The sequence below is a fragment of the Onthophagus taurus genome, chromosome 7 (assembly GCF_036711975.1).
Source record: "Onthophagus taurus isolate NC chromosome 7, IU_Otau_3.0, whole genome shotgun sequence".
Classification (NCBI taxonomy): Eukaryota; Metazoa; Arthropoda; class Insecta; order Coleoptera; family Scarabaeidae; genus Onthophagus; species Onthophagus taurus.
Genome location: NC_091972.1, coordinates 40,179,729 through 40,197,336, shown reverse-complemented (window position 1 = coordinate 40,197,336; position 17,608 = coordinate 40,179,729). Strand labels below are relative to the sequence as shown.

The window sequence follows — 17,608 nt, the reverse complement described above, 5'->3', positions numbered from 1 at the left end:
GGATTGGCATCAAAAGATCCCTTCCGATGTGTTTGAGGAAAAATGTCAATTAAGGTCACCCCCTGTTTTGATGTATGGTGCAGAAACCCTAACTGTGACGAAGAAAATAACAGAAGAAGACAAAATTAAGGATCAGGGAAGTTCAATGTTGAGGCTATCAAAAAAGAGAGAAGATACTAAGCGAGTACCAAAAGAAGAAATTATGTGTGAAGTTAGGTATATATATGGTATTAATATGAAAATAGGTATTCCCAAGATGTGATCAGAAAAAGTTGAAGTCATCCGCCCAGACACCACAAGAGTGTTACATTACATTACATTACATAGAATACATATCGGGTAGGCGGACCAACCAACCTTGCACCGCGACCCTAAGGATCTATTGTACCCCGATAGATATCGTTATCAAATTTCGCCGTGCAGTCCAATGCTCTTAACGAACATTAATACCTTGCTCGGCGAAAGGTCATTCAGATCTTTTGAGGCGACCCAAAAATCGAGAATCTGATACGGTTAACGGCAGGGCAGTGGCATAAAACATGCTCAACCGTCTCTGCTTCCTCCGCACATAGTCGGCATTCAACATCGTCGGCTAAACCCAACAAGTTGAGGTGTGCTTTTAATCGGCAGTGCCCAGTAAAAACACCCATTAGAACTTTTATGCTACTACGGGCAAGTCCTAAAATATTCCTGGGTTTGACAGTGGCGATGTTAATAAACACCTTAGCATGTCTCATTCCAGGAAAACTGGTCCACAGTAGGCGAAGTCTCTCTTCAGCCCACAGTCCAATCCTATATTTGGCCGTCGCAAATGATACACCAACTGCTGGTTCCGGTCCCACTAACGCTTCAGCGCTGCCATCTCCTGCTAGCTTATCTGCCGCTTCGTTGCCAGCAACCCCAGAGTGACCCGGGACCCAGATCAGAGAGACTCTGTTATCACAACTCAGTGTGTTTAATGTTCTCTTACAACTTGACTGTCTGAGAAAATTCGTACTGTCATGTTCTTCACCCCTCTTTCAAGAAGGATTTTAGTACCCATGTCAATAGCAAATACTTCCGCCTGGAATACAGTACAGTACGCACCCAGGCTGTAGGCTTGCTTAATTCGAGGTGTCTGGCAGTATACTCCTGCTCCTACCCCTTCAATCGTTTTTGATCCATCTGTGTACAAGCAAATGTCTGCCCGAACCAGAGAATTTTCATTTTCGATCCCGAACTGCCGCTCAGGCAGTACAATCTGGTATCGAGCATTAATCACTGATAGTGATACCGCCAAATCTGACGGCATTGATAGCACAGTATCAATGCTTATAATGTCTTCCGCAGCCCATTGGTAGGACATGTCGGAACAGTTTTGAGCATATTGCTTAAATCTGTAAATGGTTGTTCTAGCCACTTTCTCTATATGCAAATGCAGAGGAGATAGGCCAAGCAGAACCTCCATTGCTAGAGTTGGCGTTGTGCCTATCGCACCAGAGATTGCCAATCCAGCTACTCGTTGAATTCGTGAAAGTTTACTGATAACTGAAGTCTGTCGGACTTTCCTATACCAGGCTGCTGCTCCGTATGTGATCATAGGTCTAACCACAGTCACATAGAGCCAGTACAGTCTTTCAGGGGTAAGACCCCAATTTTTTCCACAAAGACTGCGACAAGTCCACAAGGATAGTCTAGCTTTGTGCAAAACTCCCTGCAAATGTCCATTCCATGACAGGGTTTTGTCTAGGACTACTCCTAGATATTTGACTTCCTTTGAGAAAGGAATTTCTTCACCTTGGATAGTTGGGCGGATTAGTCCATCCAACTTTCGCTTCCTGGTGAAGGGCACAACAATTGTCTTTTGCGGGTTTATTGAGAGGTTCTCTCCCTTACACCCACAAGAGTGTTAATAACAGCTAAACCATCAACGTCCAACTTGATAGTTAGTGAAAAAACAAGCTTTCAGAGCAATTGACTCAGCTAAAGAAACACTTCGCCAAACTATCGTCGCGGAATAAATTGGCAATATTTCTTTGCATCCACAGGAATATATTAGGTACGTGAACGGACATCTAATCCGTTTGCAAGGAGAGGAAATTACAGACAACTAGTATAACAAGTAGTGAAAACCACGTGTGGGTTCCATCTGTCATCTTTAGTGTCAGGTGTAATAGAAAGGATTAGGGCCAGCCAACCTCAAAAGGATGACATCGTGGTGAGACATACAAACGTGGGAAATACTATATGGAGTTAATTGAACAGAACTTCAGCCAAGAGTACACCTATCATCACAGGATCTCTTTTTACAAAGAGATCCTCTAGTTAAATGAAAATACTAGTTAAATCTCTCTGTAAACTGTTAAATAGCTTATACTAATCTCTATACACTTGGATATTAATTTATTCCAAACTATTTTGCAGATTTCCTAGCTCCTCTTCTAGTATTCCATAAAAATATATTTTTTAATCAATTTAAACAGTAAAATTTAACATAAATCTGTAAAATAATTCTAAAATTTATAGGGAATTGTTCGTTACAAATGGATGCAAAGTTGCTCTAAGGCGCAGTTGGTGGTCGTGGAATAATGAGAGTTTCGAAATTGCTCACAAATGTCCACATAAATTAAATGAGAGAATATCCAATCCGTTCAATTCCATTTGTTCGTTTTATAAAACTTTTCGAACAATCAATTTAATAATATAAATGGGTGTTTCTTAAAGTGGCATCTAAAGTAATAGAACATTCTTAATCCGACCTAATCCAATCCCATTCGCAATCTCTATAACCCAGCCTTGCTATTTTAGCAAGTTTTAAGATAACTTATGTGAATCTATTCATCCATAAGGTAATTTTGTAAATGCTTCTACGAATTTCTTGATTTAAAGCAATTAAAATTCTTACAAAATTAAAATTTTTCTAAAAAGTATCATAAATTTATCTTGTTATGACTGAAAATGAGTCAAGTTTAAATGTACTTTTTTTAGAAACTCCTACAGAAATTAATACGTTTCCCTGGCGAATTGTTTCGACGCTATCATTTGTTCCGGGAACTTTTTCTGCTGAAAGCTCCGAACGAAGCTTTCACCCCGCGTCAGACTCGGCGATGAGAAAGAAAGGGGCAAAAATTCATTTACTAGATGTCATCTTAATGCGCCATAGCCGTCAAGCACTCCGAACTAAAATTGTGTGTAGCCCACATTTTTTTTCTCTGACTGCGGACCGAAAATGTTTTTCTTTACCGCTCCGGCTTCCTCCCACCAACCAACGTAGATGTAATATTTTTCTCCGGCCCGTATTGTCGTCGTGATTTTATTCGTTCCTCACCCGTTTATTTGATTGTGAATGCGTGCTACTTTTTTTTATGTACCGTGCTGTACTACTTTCGAAAAGAAAATCAATTTGAATAGAAATATATTTTAGAAAAGTTGCTTCGTAAAAGAAATTTTTTTGGTTATTTTTGTGATGATATTTTCAAATTACAGATATTGAGACTACGCCCAAATTTAGGAATTTTTAACATTCGATAACATATCGATCCCTGAAATAATTCAACATTAACCTACTTTTCTAAAGTAGGTATTAAATAATAAATTTAATGATTAAGAATTGATTTATGGTTCAAATTTGAGCCAAAAAATTGTATTTTGTATAAGTTTATTGTTGATTGGAAAAATGATAGAACCACACCGTAATTATTTGAAAGGAATCGATTCGAATAGCAGGAAGGGTTGGACCGCACGTACATAGTTCCTGTTAGTACCTGCAGACACGTCAGATAAATACAGCACACGTGCACCGCATCGCCACAGCTGTAGGTATGTGTGAGAGTTACTTCGACCGTAGAGAACGTCCTCGTGGGTAGGTACGTGGCGCACAACGTTCAGGAAATTCAAATTAAGCTACCGCGTAAACTGATATGTCACCATGTTAGGTTCACCATGTCAGAAAGCTCGGTAATAACATTTATGAGTCCGTTACTACACCATTTTCTTAAATTAAATCTTAGAATAATGAGTACAAATAAAATTAAACACTAAAAGAACACTAAAATAGTAATTAAATTAATGATGAGCGAAAAATGTTGGAATTTGAAGTGGAACACGGATGACACACTTAACAGCGTGGTTAAATTTATTAAGTTGTCCTTAATTAGTTCTTAATTAGAAATGATACACTTGGTTTTTATAGAGAATATTTAATTTTCAAATGAGAACACGTATGATGCTTTCAAGATCAATGTCACAGATCAGGCTGACTTTTATTCAGATAAAGAGAAGTGATTACACAGGAAAAAATATAGAGTAAAAATTAACTCTAAAGGCCTTTACAGACGGACGTTTATGCCCGCGTTGATGTTTGCACATCCAAAAACGTGCATACAAAAACGTATGCTAGGTCAGCGTACAGACGCACGTACAAAATCCGCAGTTTTGCTTAGTGGCTGAACGATGTCCAAGGATGTGGTTGACTTAGCGTTGGCAGCAGTGGCGTGCGCTAATGTGCTCAAAAAGATAAATAAAAGAAATAAAACTCGCCGCGTGTGGTGTAAAAATTGGCTTCTGCAACGGCAAAGGTTTTCTCACATTAACCTATTGGCAGAATTGACAATAGAACCGGATGATTGGCGTAATTATCTTAGAATGGACGAAGATATTTATTCGCTACTGTTGAAGATGGTAACTCCATTGATACAACGTCAAAATACAATCATGAGACCGGCAATAAGTGTACACGAACGATTAACTGCAACCTTAAGATATTTAGTGACTGGACGAAACTACCAAGATTTGAAATTTACCACTGCAATATCTGCACAATCCTTATGTACAATAATTCCGGAAACATGTGTAGCTATATATGAAGTGCTGCATAAAGAATACATGAAGGTAAGAAAAACATTTATTTTAGAAAGTAACAGAAGCATGATTGGGTATTAAAAAAATATATATTAATTGTTCATACAAATCATGTGGGACTATACCCAGAAAAATACGTTGAAGTCGTATTTTGCTCAGCCGAAGATTCAAAAGGAAACTGATAAGTTAAGTTATTTGTTGCTAATTGGTTCAAATCGTGATGGTTAAAGGTGTTACTGCGTCCTGTTGGCTGGATTATTTCTGTTATAATTTTCCTATTTTCGGAAATTTTTCCAAGTTCTGCTTGGAATAATAGGTCATTTATTAGTTTTTCCGTATAAATCTTGGTCTCTGCTGACAATTTCCGAAGTTTCGCAGCAACATTTTTACCTATAATCGAAAACTCGTCACGCCAGGATCATTCAAACTTGCACTAACAACATTCAAAATTTGATCAGCTTTGTCTACAAGTGAGGTAGAATTTCTTTTCTTAAATATCCTTTTAGCCGATGTATGATGCATTGCTTTATTTGGTAGTACTAATAAACATGGAACTTACCTGGGCACTGGACGCTACTGATGAACGTCGCACAATTTACATCCACACGTTGAGACTTGAGAGCGAATCCCGACAGCCGACAGAAGTTTTGTGCGTCGTTCTTTTTGAGTGTGCACTCAAACAGGTGACATTCTTCTGCATACACATTAACGTTTTTCTATGTACGTTTTTGAATGTGCATACATCAACGCGGACATAAACGTCCGTCTGTAGAGTCCTTAAGTTTCCTATACGTATAGTTGCACCAAGTTGCACATACTTACCAATCTTCACAAAGAACTTGTATGTAAAATCTTCCGGAAGTTCCACTAATTTCACATCATGAATGTTCTATTTTGGCAAACATAATTAAAATAAAAATAATCGTTCTTTCTTTCTATATCGCGTAAATCAGGTCTCGAGACGCTATCGAGTTCCGACTCGTTTAGTAGATGACCGTTAAATTTTAGCTGTATCACACCACATATTGATCACGTAGTACCGACGAGTAATCCCGAGCAAAATAGTGCGGTGCCTACGAAGCATGTCTAGTGTAAAATTTAATGTTTTATATATTACATAACTTCACTAACATAAGTAAAAAAGAACTCTCCTTTAGAGAACTGTAAAAACTACTCTATTAAGTGAATAATATATGAACTCTATATTAATATTAAATATAGTGTACATTAGAGTTGTTTTTACCATGTGGTATTACAATTTTTACTCTAATTCTTTTTACCAACTACTCTAAAATTTTTACACGACACGATTTTTTCCTGTGTATAACAGAAAGAGTTGCCATGACATTATAAATGTAAATCTTGTTAAATTACTTATTAGCCTTTCCCAACATGTTTCAACACTATCCCTGTTTTTTATCAACATCTTTCATCTTCGAAGAATACAACTCACCATAAGGAAGTTTCTGCTCCTCTCTTAACATCGCTGCTATCCTCCCTTAATCTTGCACTTAACTATTCTCACGAACATACCGCAGCTCCCACAACATAGACCTTGTCAATTCTAAACATCATACTTAATCACTCGTTTTAAGACTTATCAAATACCTGCCGAACATTGCCACTAACTACTCATACTACTGTTTCTAGCAGGTCATAGATTACCCCTTTCATTATTGTCCTAATATCATCTCTGACAAGTCTCAACATTGTTTTTAATTGTTCCCAACATTACCCCTGTAAATGTCAAAGTAATCCCTTTGATAGCTTCCATAATGTTTCCATATGTCGACATATATATTCACTATAGTGAATTTATTTGCTGACCATTTCGAAAGTATGTATAGTCGTACCTCATTCGCTGCCTCCACTAGTCACCATATCAATCCTGTTATGACTGGGGTTTCTTTCGGTATCTCTGAAATTAGCTATGGCGAAATGGTGGAATCCTTCAATAGATTTAAGACAAAAAATACAACCGGGCCAGATGGCATTCCTACATTTATAGTTAAAGACTGTGCACCTGCATTTCTGCGACCACTGCAACATATTTTCAATCTAATTGTAAGGAACTCTGAATTTCCGGAAACCTGGAAATTGAGCAGAATTTGTCCTGTTTTCAAAAAAGGTGATAGGTGCTGTGTTTGAACAAATCGTAGCATACAAGATGGAATTCTACACCAAAGCACGAATGTCTGAACATCAACACGGTTTCTGCAAAGGTAGATCCACAGCCACTAACCTGTTGAGTTTTACCGAATACGTATCTAGGGCACTAGATCGCCGTGGACAGGTGGATGTCATATACACGGATTTCTCACGGGCCTTCGATTGTTTAGACCTCTTCTTGTTGACGGAAAAGTTGGAGAAGTTTGGGTGTGATTGTTCTCTTATGCGGCTTCTGTCATCCTATGTGTCAAATCGAAGACAATACGTCGAGTTGGCTGGTATTAAATCGAGCAAAATAAGCGTTACTAGTGGCGTACCTCAAGAATCCATACTTGGCCCTCTACTGTTCAATATTTTTGTGAATGACTTACCAATGAGCTTTAGCACGAATGCCCTAATGTACGCAGATGATCTGAAGTTGTTTACTACTATTGGTAGTGAACAGGATTGCATTTCACTTCAGTTGGACTTAAACAAATTCTATTCGTGGTGTACTACTAATAGATTGATTCTGAATACTTCCAAATGTCAGGTAATGACATATAGCCAGAAACGTAACACCATCAATTTTGATTATGAACTTGGGACTGACTGCCTATCGCGGAATTCTGTGGTGAGGGATCTCGGTGTATGGTTCGACACTGGTTTGTCTTTCAATGTATATGTTGACAAGACGTCGACGAACGCCCTCAGAACACTTGGATTTATAACGAGAAATAGTTTTGAATTTGCTCATATAAACACAATAAATAAAACTCTACTTTACACTCGTAAGAAGCAAACTTGAATATTGCTGTATTGTTTGGTCACCATCTTATTTAAGGTACATCGCCACCATCGAGAGGGTACAACGTATATTTGTTAGATTCATGCATTTCCTGGACTTTGGTCATTATCCGCCTCGAGAACTATCCATATCTCTCACATCGTTGAGGACTCCAGAGCCTTGAAGACAGAAGGAAGTGTATGTCAGCAAGATTTGTTCGGGATGTGATGTCGGGTGTGGTGGTTGCATCGGGTGTTTTGTCACAATTGAATATAAAAGTTCCGAGGTTTGGTGCTCGTGACTTTAATGTTTTTACTACCAATCGCGGTCACACAAATATTGGACTAAATTCCCCATTCAACAAATTAATGCGAGCTGCTAATACGACCGAATGTGTATCATTCTTCGATGTTTAACTTAGCAGTTTGTTAAATTGTTGTTATTTGATTTTTCATTTTTCATTGAATATGTTTTCTTTCTTTTTCTTGTTGTTTGTATATATTTACTTCTTATTATGTCAATTAATGTACGTTCATAGGCTTAATTATGTTGTTTATAATATTATCTCTCTTTTTGGAAAACAAATTCTGTTTGGATAATAAAGTTATTATTATTATTATATATAGTAGTCATTCCTTATCCTAACATTACTCTTAAGTACTTTTAATATCGGCCCTGACATCTCTCAATACCATATCAAATTACTCTCAAGACTTAAGTTAAAAATAAAGTTTTTCTAAAAAGAAAGATATGTTATAAGAAATTTATTCTCGATACGAAAATGGGATTGTTGACGAAACAGTAAGATACTCGTTTTCAAAATGATCAAGAATATTTGTATACTTGCTTTGAGAATATGTGGTTTTTCTTCACTTAACAAAATGATCTTCTTGTGGATATACAAGAATATGATAAGCTTGTGCCAAGAGTAATAATCTTCGTTCAAGAATATATTTCCCTCAGTGTAGGAACACAATTTCACCCCATTTTACGGTATAGCTATTTCACCCTCCTCATCACTGGCTGCACCAAGATTTTCGGACTATGGAAAAAATGCAATTTGGTGATTATGTTGCAACCGGACATTTTGAAGCTCTCCAAGAGTTGCTAGATAATTTCGGTAACTCTGCACTTATACATTTCTAAGAAAGTCTTTAAAAATGTTTTTGAATTTCCACCAAATATACTTTTGTATTTCTGACATTGTTCTTTATCTTTCTAAGTGACAGGCTAGGAAATGTCGAAATGAGATACTTGAAACGGTCTCCTTCCATTGGCAAAGCTTTAACGAATCGCTTTATAAGACCCAATCTTATACGCAGTTGTGAAAATATAATGACCTTTCTGTCGACAAGTGGCTTATGTAGAATATATAGATCACCCGGTTTCAGGTTCAGATCTTGGCGGTAAATAGGGTTGCACCCAATGCTTTCTACTTACATAAAAGACTTCTAAGAATTCTTCTAAGAATTCTAAGGTTAACAAGAACGATTCAGTGGTGCATATGTTATTGCTACAAATCAATGACTATCATTATGTTATCATATTCTTCAGTCAAACAGACTGAATTGCCTATCGGGACTAAACCAAATAAATATCCATTATGGAGGAGAATACCCTCAAGCATCACTTTGTGCTATCCATAAGTAGTCGCCAAACAGTTACGTTATAGGCTAAAATTCCCAATATCTTCCATTAAACCATGTGCATTATGGAAACATTATGGCAATACTCAAATTCATGTCAGTTCGAAACTGTTGCAGAAACGCAGTTACTCTTGATCAAAAATAGGATACCTTAGGACCCTTTTTAAGCAAGTTTTTGCGTGCAGACTTGATCAAATTATTTAACTTATGCTGCTCAAATCTCTTACTAAAGGAATCATCTTCAATTTCAAAATATTTATCATTGGAGTCACTTCGATCTTCTCTAGACTCGTATTATTGGCGTATATGTGTATTGTTTGGGAGTGTTTCACAACGTCTCACAACAATCTTTCAGGCGCAACTGAAATAGCAATAGTGCCTCCTATCATCCATGCTCGACTTCCAGAAACTGACTACATTCTCATAAGATGTAGAAAAAACTTGACGGTAGAAAAAAACTTACTACTAATCATTAAACTTCTTCAACATCGACCTTCGTTTGTATAAGATCGTCTTTGACGTCTTTCAATATTCTCTCTAGTTAAATCTAACCACTCTCGTAATGTTCCCGGTTTATCTCGAAGTCATCCCTTATTTTAACGTTACTTATAAGTACTCTTAATATCGGTTCAGAAATCTGTCGATATTATCCCAAATCATTCTGAATATCTAACATTCATAATCTTCCACCGACGTAATCCAACACATCTTTTACGGTCATCATTAAACTTCTTCAGCATTATCCTTGATATGTCTGAACATTGCCCATAGTATCTCTTAGTTTATCTACTCTCAATAACATGTTTATCATCTGGCATGATCTTCTTTATTTCTTCTCATATCACGCCGCTAACTACTCTCAATATGGATAATAACAGATCATGGCAATAATATTTCCTTGATATTAGTCGATAACATCACTACCTGCTGTTATCATTGTCTCAATAATTCTCTGATTCTCCCACTCTCCTCTATTTCCTGATTATGATCGTTGCCTCTTTCGGATCCTTATTTTAGGCTAGATCTTTTTTTGAATGAGGATCTTGTGGTTTACATTGTGGATGTGGGGGTTTGTTTGAGTGATAGCAATGGAAGGTTGAATATAATATTGTATTTTTGTACTAAGTTGGGAGTCAAGTTCTACTGATCGGGATGGTTCTGAAGTTATCTTTATGGATAAAATGATACTGAATGGAAAAGCATGTATTATCTATTTCGTGTTAAACAGTTAAAACTTCCCTTGGTTTGCAGCTTGGTTTATTATTTCTGATTACCGCTGTTATGAGAGGAGTAATTTAGAAAAGCGACATTTTCTGCGCATTTTCAAGATGCACCGAAAACAAAAGGGAATCTTATCAACGACCACGCAACTCATGTAACTGTTTGTCGGATAACTCGGCGATCTCTTTCGAGTGTAACATTGCTAATTGCTACCCTAAATCTGAATCTAAAATTAGTTATCGACCAATTACTCGCTACGGCTTTCTAAAATTTTATAATTTTGTTGAGAAAATTGATTTTTCCTTTATTAATCAATCGAATATTGACGTAAATACTAAATTCAAAGTATTTGTTGAATTATTATCTGATGCTCTAAATTCTTGCTTTCAATTAAAAACTAAAATTGTTGATAGTAAAGACATCGACACTAATCATGTATCCTGGTTTAATAACGAAGTTAAACTAGCTAGAGATCTGCTCAGTTTGGTTTCTGATCTTAACAAATCCTTTCCAGAGTTTATTCCTTGGGACTGTGTAAAGACTTGTAGAAGGCACTATCGTAGAATTATACTTAAAAATAAAAAAGTAGCAAATAGTAGATACATTTCTAATTCTAAAAATACCCAGAGGGCTGTGCGGAATGTTATCAAAAACAACAACCCTAGGCGAGCTATTGATGGCGTGAATGAATGTAATGCGGATGACTTTAACAGTTACTTCTGCAATATTGCGGAAGAACTACTTTCTGATATTCCACTACATCAAAGTAAAGGTTCGGATAATGTTAATTTTTTTTTCGGGACAGTTCAATTTTCATGAAATATCGTTTAACGACATGAGAAATGTCATTTCTACGCTTAAGAATACTTCCAGTAAAGATATTTATGGTTTCAATCCGAACATCATAAAAGTAATTCAAAACTTAATTATTATTCCCTTAGCTAAGGTGATTAATCAATGTATTGCTGTTCATATTTTTCCTGATTTCTTAAAAATAAGTAAAGTGGTACCTGTTTTCAAAAGGGGGTCAATTAATGAGGTCTCAAATTACAGACCAATCTCAATTACACCTGTTTTGGGTAAAATTTTCGAAATAGTTTTATATAACCAGTTAATTGCGTATCTTGAATCCAATAACCTCCTAAACGAGTCACAGTTTGGTTTTAGGAAAAATAAATCAACTACGTCAGCAATTTGCAAATTAGTTTCATATGTTAACGAATGTTTTGAAAACAAACATTATGCACAGGCATCCTTTTACGATCTTACGAAAGCATTTGATTGCGTATCTCATAACCAATTGTTAATTAAATTACAAAATTTTCGCTTTGATGCTGGTTCTATTAAACTAGTTAAAGCTTATTTATCAAATCGATTGCAACAAGTAATTTATAAAAATAGACTATCTTCAAAATTATCTATTAAGTATGGAGTACCTCAAGGGTCTGTGCTGGGCCCCATACTTTTTTTATTATTTATTAATGACTTAGCTGATAACGTTCCTGAGTCAAGTAACATTATATTATTTGCTGATGACACAACCACTGTGAATATAAGTGATAATTTGCCGGATCTTTTTAGTGAGGTGGTTGGATCTCAGGGTTGCATTTTTGACTGGTTTTGAGCTAGTCAGCTTAGCGTAAATGAATCTAAGAGTCAGCGGTTACTCTTCTCTTTGCGCGCACTAGGTGATAATATTGATAACCCTACTGTCAAATATCTAGGAGTTCATTTAGATCGTAAACTTACATGGGAAGAGCATGCAATACGAACAACTAGTAAATTAAACAAAATTATTTACTGTATTAGAAATTTAATTAATATCGTTCCAGTAAATACAGTAATGACAGCATACTGTGGTTATCTTCATGCTCACTTATCATATGCCATTCTCGCTTGGGGTCATTCTGCACATGCTGCTCGGGTGTTTAGCGCTCAGAGACGATGTATCCGAGTGATTTCGAATTTAAAATTCTCTGAGTGTTGTAGAGCTAAATTTGTAGAGTTAAAAATCTTAACTCTACCTTGTATCTACATATTTAACTGTCTCCTTTACATTAAAAAAAAATCTTCAGAATTTCAAAAGACATGATGAGGTCCATCATTATGGAACCAGACACCATGATAACCTCATGATTGATTATACTCGCAATTATTATGGAATTAAATTTTTTAATTTGTTGCCTAATCCCATTAAATTACTTGATATTAATAGTTTTAAATCAAGGGTCAGAAATTACTTGTTAGCGAGAGCATTCTACAGTGTGGATTAGTACTGTCTGAGCACTTTTGATGACCTAGTATAGGCCTTATCTCGCATGCCGTACTCGTCCGGATTTGTGCCGTCGTTTATTGTAGATGTAGTTTTAAGATGTTCTTAATGTTGTTAATTGACTAGCGGTAATGTTACATCATGTATATTTTATTATTTTGTTTGTTATGTATTATACGCTTTTCTGACGTGCGCAAATACTATTGTATGACGTCGCCAATAAAGGTTTATTATTAACTATTATTGGAAAACTTTAAAATGGCTTTATGGCTCGTTTAATATGCTTCCACTCTTAAATCGTTGCAGCAATTTAAACACTCTTTTGAGTTGAACAAGGTGAAAAACCTTTGTGAGCCGATTGATTAAGAATTAATTTTTGATATTAACAAAATGTTTAAAACTTATTTCTCTTTATAGGTAAACGTGTTTGGAGATTTTAGGACTCGGAGAACATGAATCAGGGTAATCTTGATAAAATTCTTAGCACTGATAATAATTTGGCCACATCCAATAATTCCACAAGTTCAGATTCATCACAATCATGAAAACGAGGAACTAACTGGCACAACAGTTTTAAATATCCCTTATTCATGACATATAACAGCAAATCAAGACCCATTTCCCTTCATTTTAGTTGATGATGGGGTAATTAGTTAAAAAATGTTCACAGGAAAAGGAAAGAAGCGTTCGAGACGTTTGTGTGCTTTTGAGCTATAATATCTAGCAGTTTTTTTTTCGTCCGATTTTGATGAGATTTTTTCGTCCGGTTAACCAAAAAAATAATATTAACTACATTTTTATCTATTTTTTTTTCTAGGATTTGAATGATTATATGGCATAAAAGGGTGCTTTTTATTGTAGAAAAAGTCGAGAATAAAAGAGTCATCAATCATTGAAAAAGGACACGTAACATAAAAGCCCACCCAAAGTTGAAAACGTTATATCACCATCCTGCAGGTGTATCAAATTACGTTCTATCTTTTTAGATTACTTACTACTAAAATAGAAGTTGAACAAAGAAGTAGGATTTCATTCGACGATATCAATTTTCAGTCTTTCTATTTATTGTAAAATCTCCGGTGAAAAGAGAAATCCCGAAATTTCCGGTGACACTTTCGAATATATTGACACTTCCATTTCGATTCTAGTCCAGAAAATGTCGAGTACGCCACGTACGTTGTGCAGATCGGTTCCGTGTTGAGAAAATTAGGTTCGACTTCTTCACTCAACGTGAAAACCTCACTGTGTTAATAAAAACGATAAAACACTCCGGCGCCGCCGCCGCGTCGTTCGTTTTGTAACCGCAACCACGAAAGTTGGCAACATTTTTTCAACTCTGCGAGACTCTAACAAAAGGATTACAAAACTCTAACTTTAAAAGAGAAACCATTAATTTCACATTTATTTTTCTTTAACAAAATTCAAAGTTCCATTATTTCATTCCGATTTAATTTCGTTTTGTTGTGTTATTATGAAAAGAAGAAGACAAGCATGCCACCGAAAAAGAAAGAAAGATTGTTTCGTTTTCAAAAGAAAATATTGTCTATAAATATTATCAAGGGAGAAGATCGTTTTAGAATGTTGCACACTTTTGTTATTTAAAATTTATGAATCTGGTATATATTCGAAACAACGAGAATGTTCAATAAAGTAAAAGATACGTCTCGTATGGGGAAATTCGATGCTCTATTTGCATGTAAATACAGAAAAAAGAAAGGAGCAATAAAATAAAGCGTTTTCCTGGGATTTGTTTTGAACAAATAGAAAATTTATTTACAATCAGTTTTAACTTATTGTAAAGTTATATTATTATTATTTAATAATTAGAAGAGATTTAGTACTGAATCTATCTATATATGAATTTATCTGAAAATCAATAATATTATGTTCTATTTAAACCTTTGTAACTTTTAAGCGACAACTTAAATTTTAATTTTGAGAATAGATTTGGATTCTCCGGACATTTTTGCATAAGAACAATAATATTTCCATTTTCCAAAAATGAATTGCTTTTAGATAGGATTTTTAAAACATGTTAAATAAAGAATTTCTTAATTAAAAACCAAGTGAACACAAAATGTTATTTTGCTTGAAAACGGTTGTGTTTAAAGCTATGTAATAAGAACACCTTTTTGATGAAAGATACTTAAAGGAATCCAAATTTGTTTTCCAACTTAAGATTTAACCGGTGGACTATTAGTTAAGGGGTGTCAAAGTCAACGAATGGATAAAATCGTAAAAACAATGAGATGTAGACTGTTTAAAGCTTCATGACTTCTAAGCTATACGTTAGATCTTAATTTTGAGAATAAATTTGGATTCCTCGATCATTTTTATATGAGAAAATTAATATTTCCGTTTTTCAAAAGTAGATTGCTATTAGAAAAGTTTTTTAAAACATGTTAAACAAATAATTTCTTAATTAAAAAGCAATTGAACACAAAATCGCATTTTTCTTGAAATAAGAATACTTATTTTATGAAAAACACTCAAAAGAATCCAAATTTATATTCCAACCTAAAAATTGATCGATGGATTATTAGTTAAGAGTTATTAAAGTCAAGAAATTGAAAAAATCGTAAAAACAATCAGCTATAGACTATTTAAACATTCGTACTTTCAAAACTACAGTTTAGATATTAATTTTGAAAATAGATTTGGATTCCTCGATCATTTTTACATAAGAAAATTAATATTTCCATTTTCCATAAATAAATTGCTTTTGATAGGATTTTAAAAAAATGTGAAACAAGTAATTTCATAATGAAGAAACAATTGAACACAAAAAGTTAATTTTCTTGAAAATGGCCAGGTTCTAAGCTTTGAAACAAGAATACCTTTTTGATAAAGAACACTTAAAAGAATCCAAATTTGTTTTCAAATTTAAAATTTAATAGCTGGATTATTAGTTAGGGGTTGTCAAAATCGAGAAATTGGGAAAATCGCAAGAACAATGAGATATAGACTATTTAAAACTTCGAAATTTTTAATGGACAACTAAAATCTTAATTTTGAGAGTAGATTTGGATTCTTCGAACATTTTAACATAAGAATATTAATATTTCCATTTCCCAAAAGTGCTTGCTTTAAAATTGAGTTTCTAAAATATGTTAAATATTTAATTTCTTAATAAAAAAGTGGCTATGAAATAAGAACATCTTTTGCATAAAAAACACTCAAAAGAGTCCAAACTTGTGTTCCAACCTAAGATCTAATCGCTTGACTATTAGCTAAAGGACATTAAAATCATGAAAAGAATCATAAAAACAATTAGATCTAGTTTGTTTAAACGTTTTTAACTTCGAAGCTACAATTTAGATCTTAATTTTGAAAATAGATTTGGATTCCTCGGACATTTTTACATAAGAAAATTAATATTTCCATTGTCCAGAAATAAATTGCTTTTAGATAGGATTTTTAAAGCATGTTAATTAATTAATTTGTTAAGTAATTAATTAATTAAGTGGTTAATAAAAAAATTTCATTCTTCTTAAAAAGATTGAGTTTTAGGTTTTGAAATAAGAATACCTTTTTGATGAAAAACATTTAAAAGAATCAAAAATTGTATTCCAACTTAAGATTTAACCGCTGAATTATTAGTTAAGAGATGTCAAAATCAACGAATTGATAAAATCGTAAAAGTAATTAGATGTAGCCTACTTAAAGCTTGATAACTTCTAAGCTATAAGTTAGATCTTAATTTTGAGAATGGATTTGGATTCCTCGAGCATTTTTATATAAGAAAACTAATATTATCGTTTTCGTTTTTAAGTAAGACAATTTTATGATAAGCAAGGTTTAATTGTTAGAGAGGCAGTGTTTATATACATCAATACATGTGACTCGTCGTAGAATAACCTAATTTATTGGTGGATTGTGAGTAATTAAATATTATCAAATTAAAAAATAAAGTAAAGTAAATTAGTAAATTAAAAATTCTGACCTGTAGCGAAGAGAAACAAAAAGACCACAAACTTGAAAAGGACCAACTCCAAATTAACCATTTTCACCAATCACTTATCGTGCACTCAACGAGTTAGCTAAATATATAGCTTTAGCACCAATTGACCAGTCAACAAACGAACTGAACACATTTCGACCTTTTCGATTATTTACTTTTTGTTATCATCCAATTTTAGTCGATTACACGCACCAAAAAACTTTCCATATTCATTTTTATCTTTTTGTTCACATAGAAGCATTAATTTAGTTCACTCTAATTAAGATTAAAAAAGAAATAACTCGGTAATTATAAAAACTTTCTTAACGAGAAAAGTTTGAAAAAAAGAGGCGATTTTAACCTATTTAATATTTTTTAAAAATTATTTATAAGATGATCTTTTTTAAAAAGTAAAAATTTGAAAAGGTTACTTAAAGCTTTCGCGCTCAACTTTCGAACGCGTCGTAGCTTTTCGTTTTTCGTGGGGGGGTTCGAAGCTTCGCGACGCGTTCTCGATGGCGTACTGGGGCCTGGGGAAAGCGGCGCCGTTCGCGTCGACGCCCTCGGCGCGGTGGCGGCGGCGTCGCGATGCCGAGCACCCCAACGTTGGATATCTCTTCCTCGCGTTGGTTCGTCCGAGGCGAGGACAACGACGCGACGCCGGATGCGGCTCGACCGGTTTACAAGGAAATTCACTTTGTGACCGTTTGCTTTCCTCGCTCCGCGTCGCATGTGGTTTCGCGAATCGCGAAAGC

The 17,608-nt window shown here is 34.7% G+C and overlaps 1 protein-coding gene across 1 annotated transcript in view; it reads right to left on the bottom strand.

Annotated features, from left to right (window-relative positions):
- The window catches only part of LOC111416311 (neurotrimin-like), a 255,005-nt gene extending 237,652 nt beyond the window's left edge, over positions 1–17,353 (bottom strand). Inside the window, exon 1 of the mRNA XM_071197296.1 lies at positions 16,857–17,353. Coding sequence (XP_071053397.1) covers positions 16,857–16,917 — 61 coding nt within the window. The 5' untranslated portion in view covers positions 16,918–17,353. The remainder of the gene's footprint in view (positions 1–16,856) is intronic.
- Between the last annotated feature and the right edge of the window lie 255 nt (positions 17,354–17,608).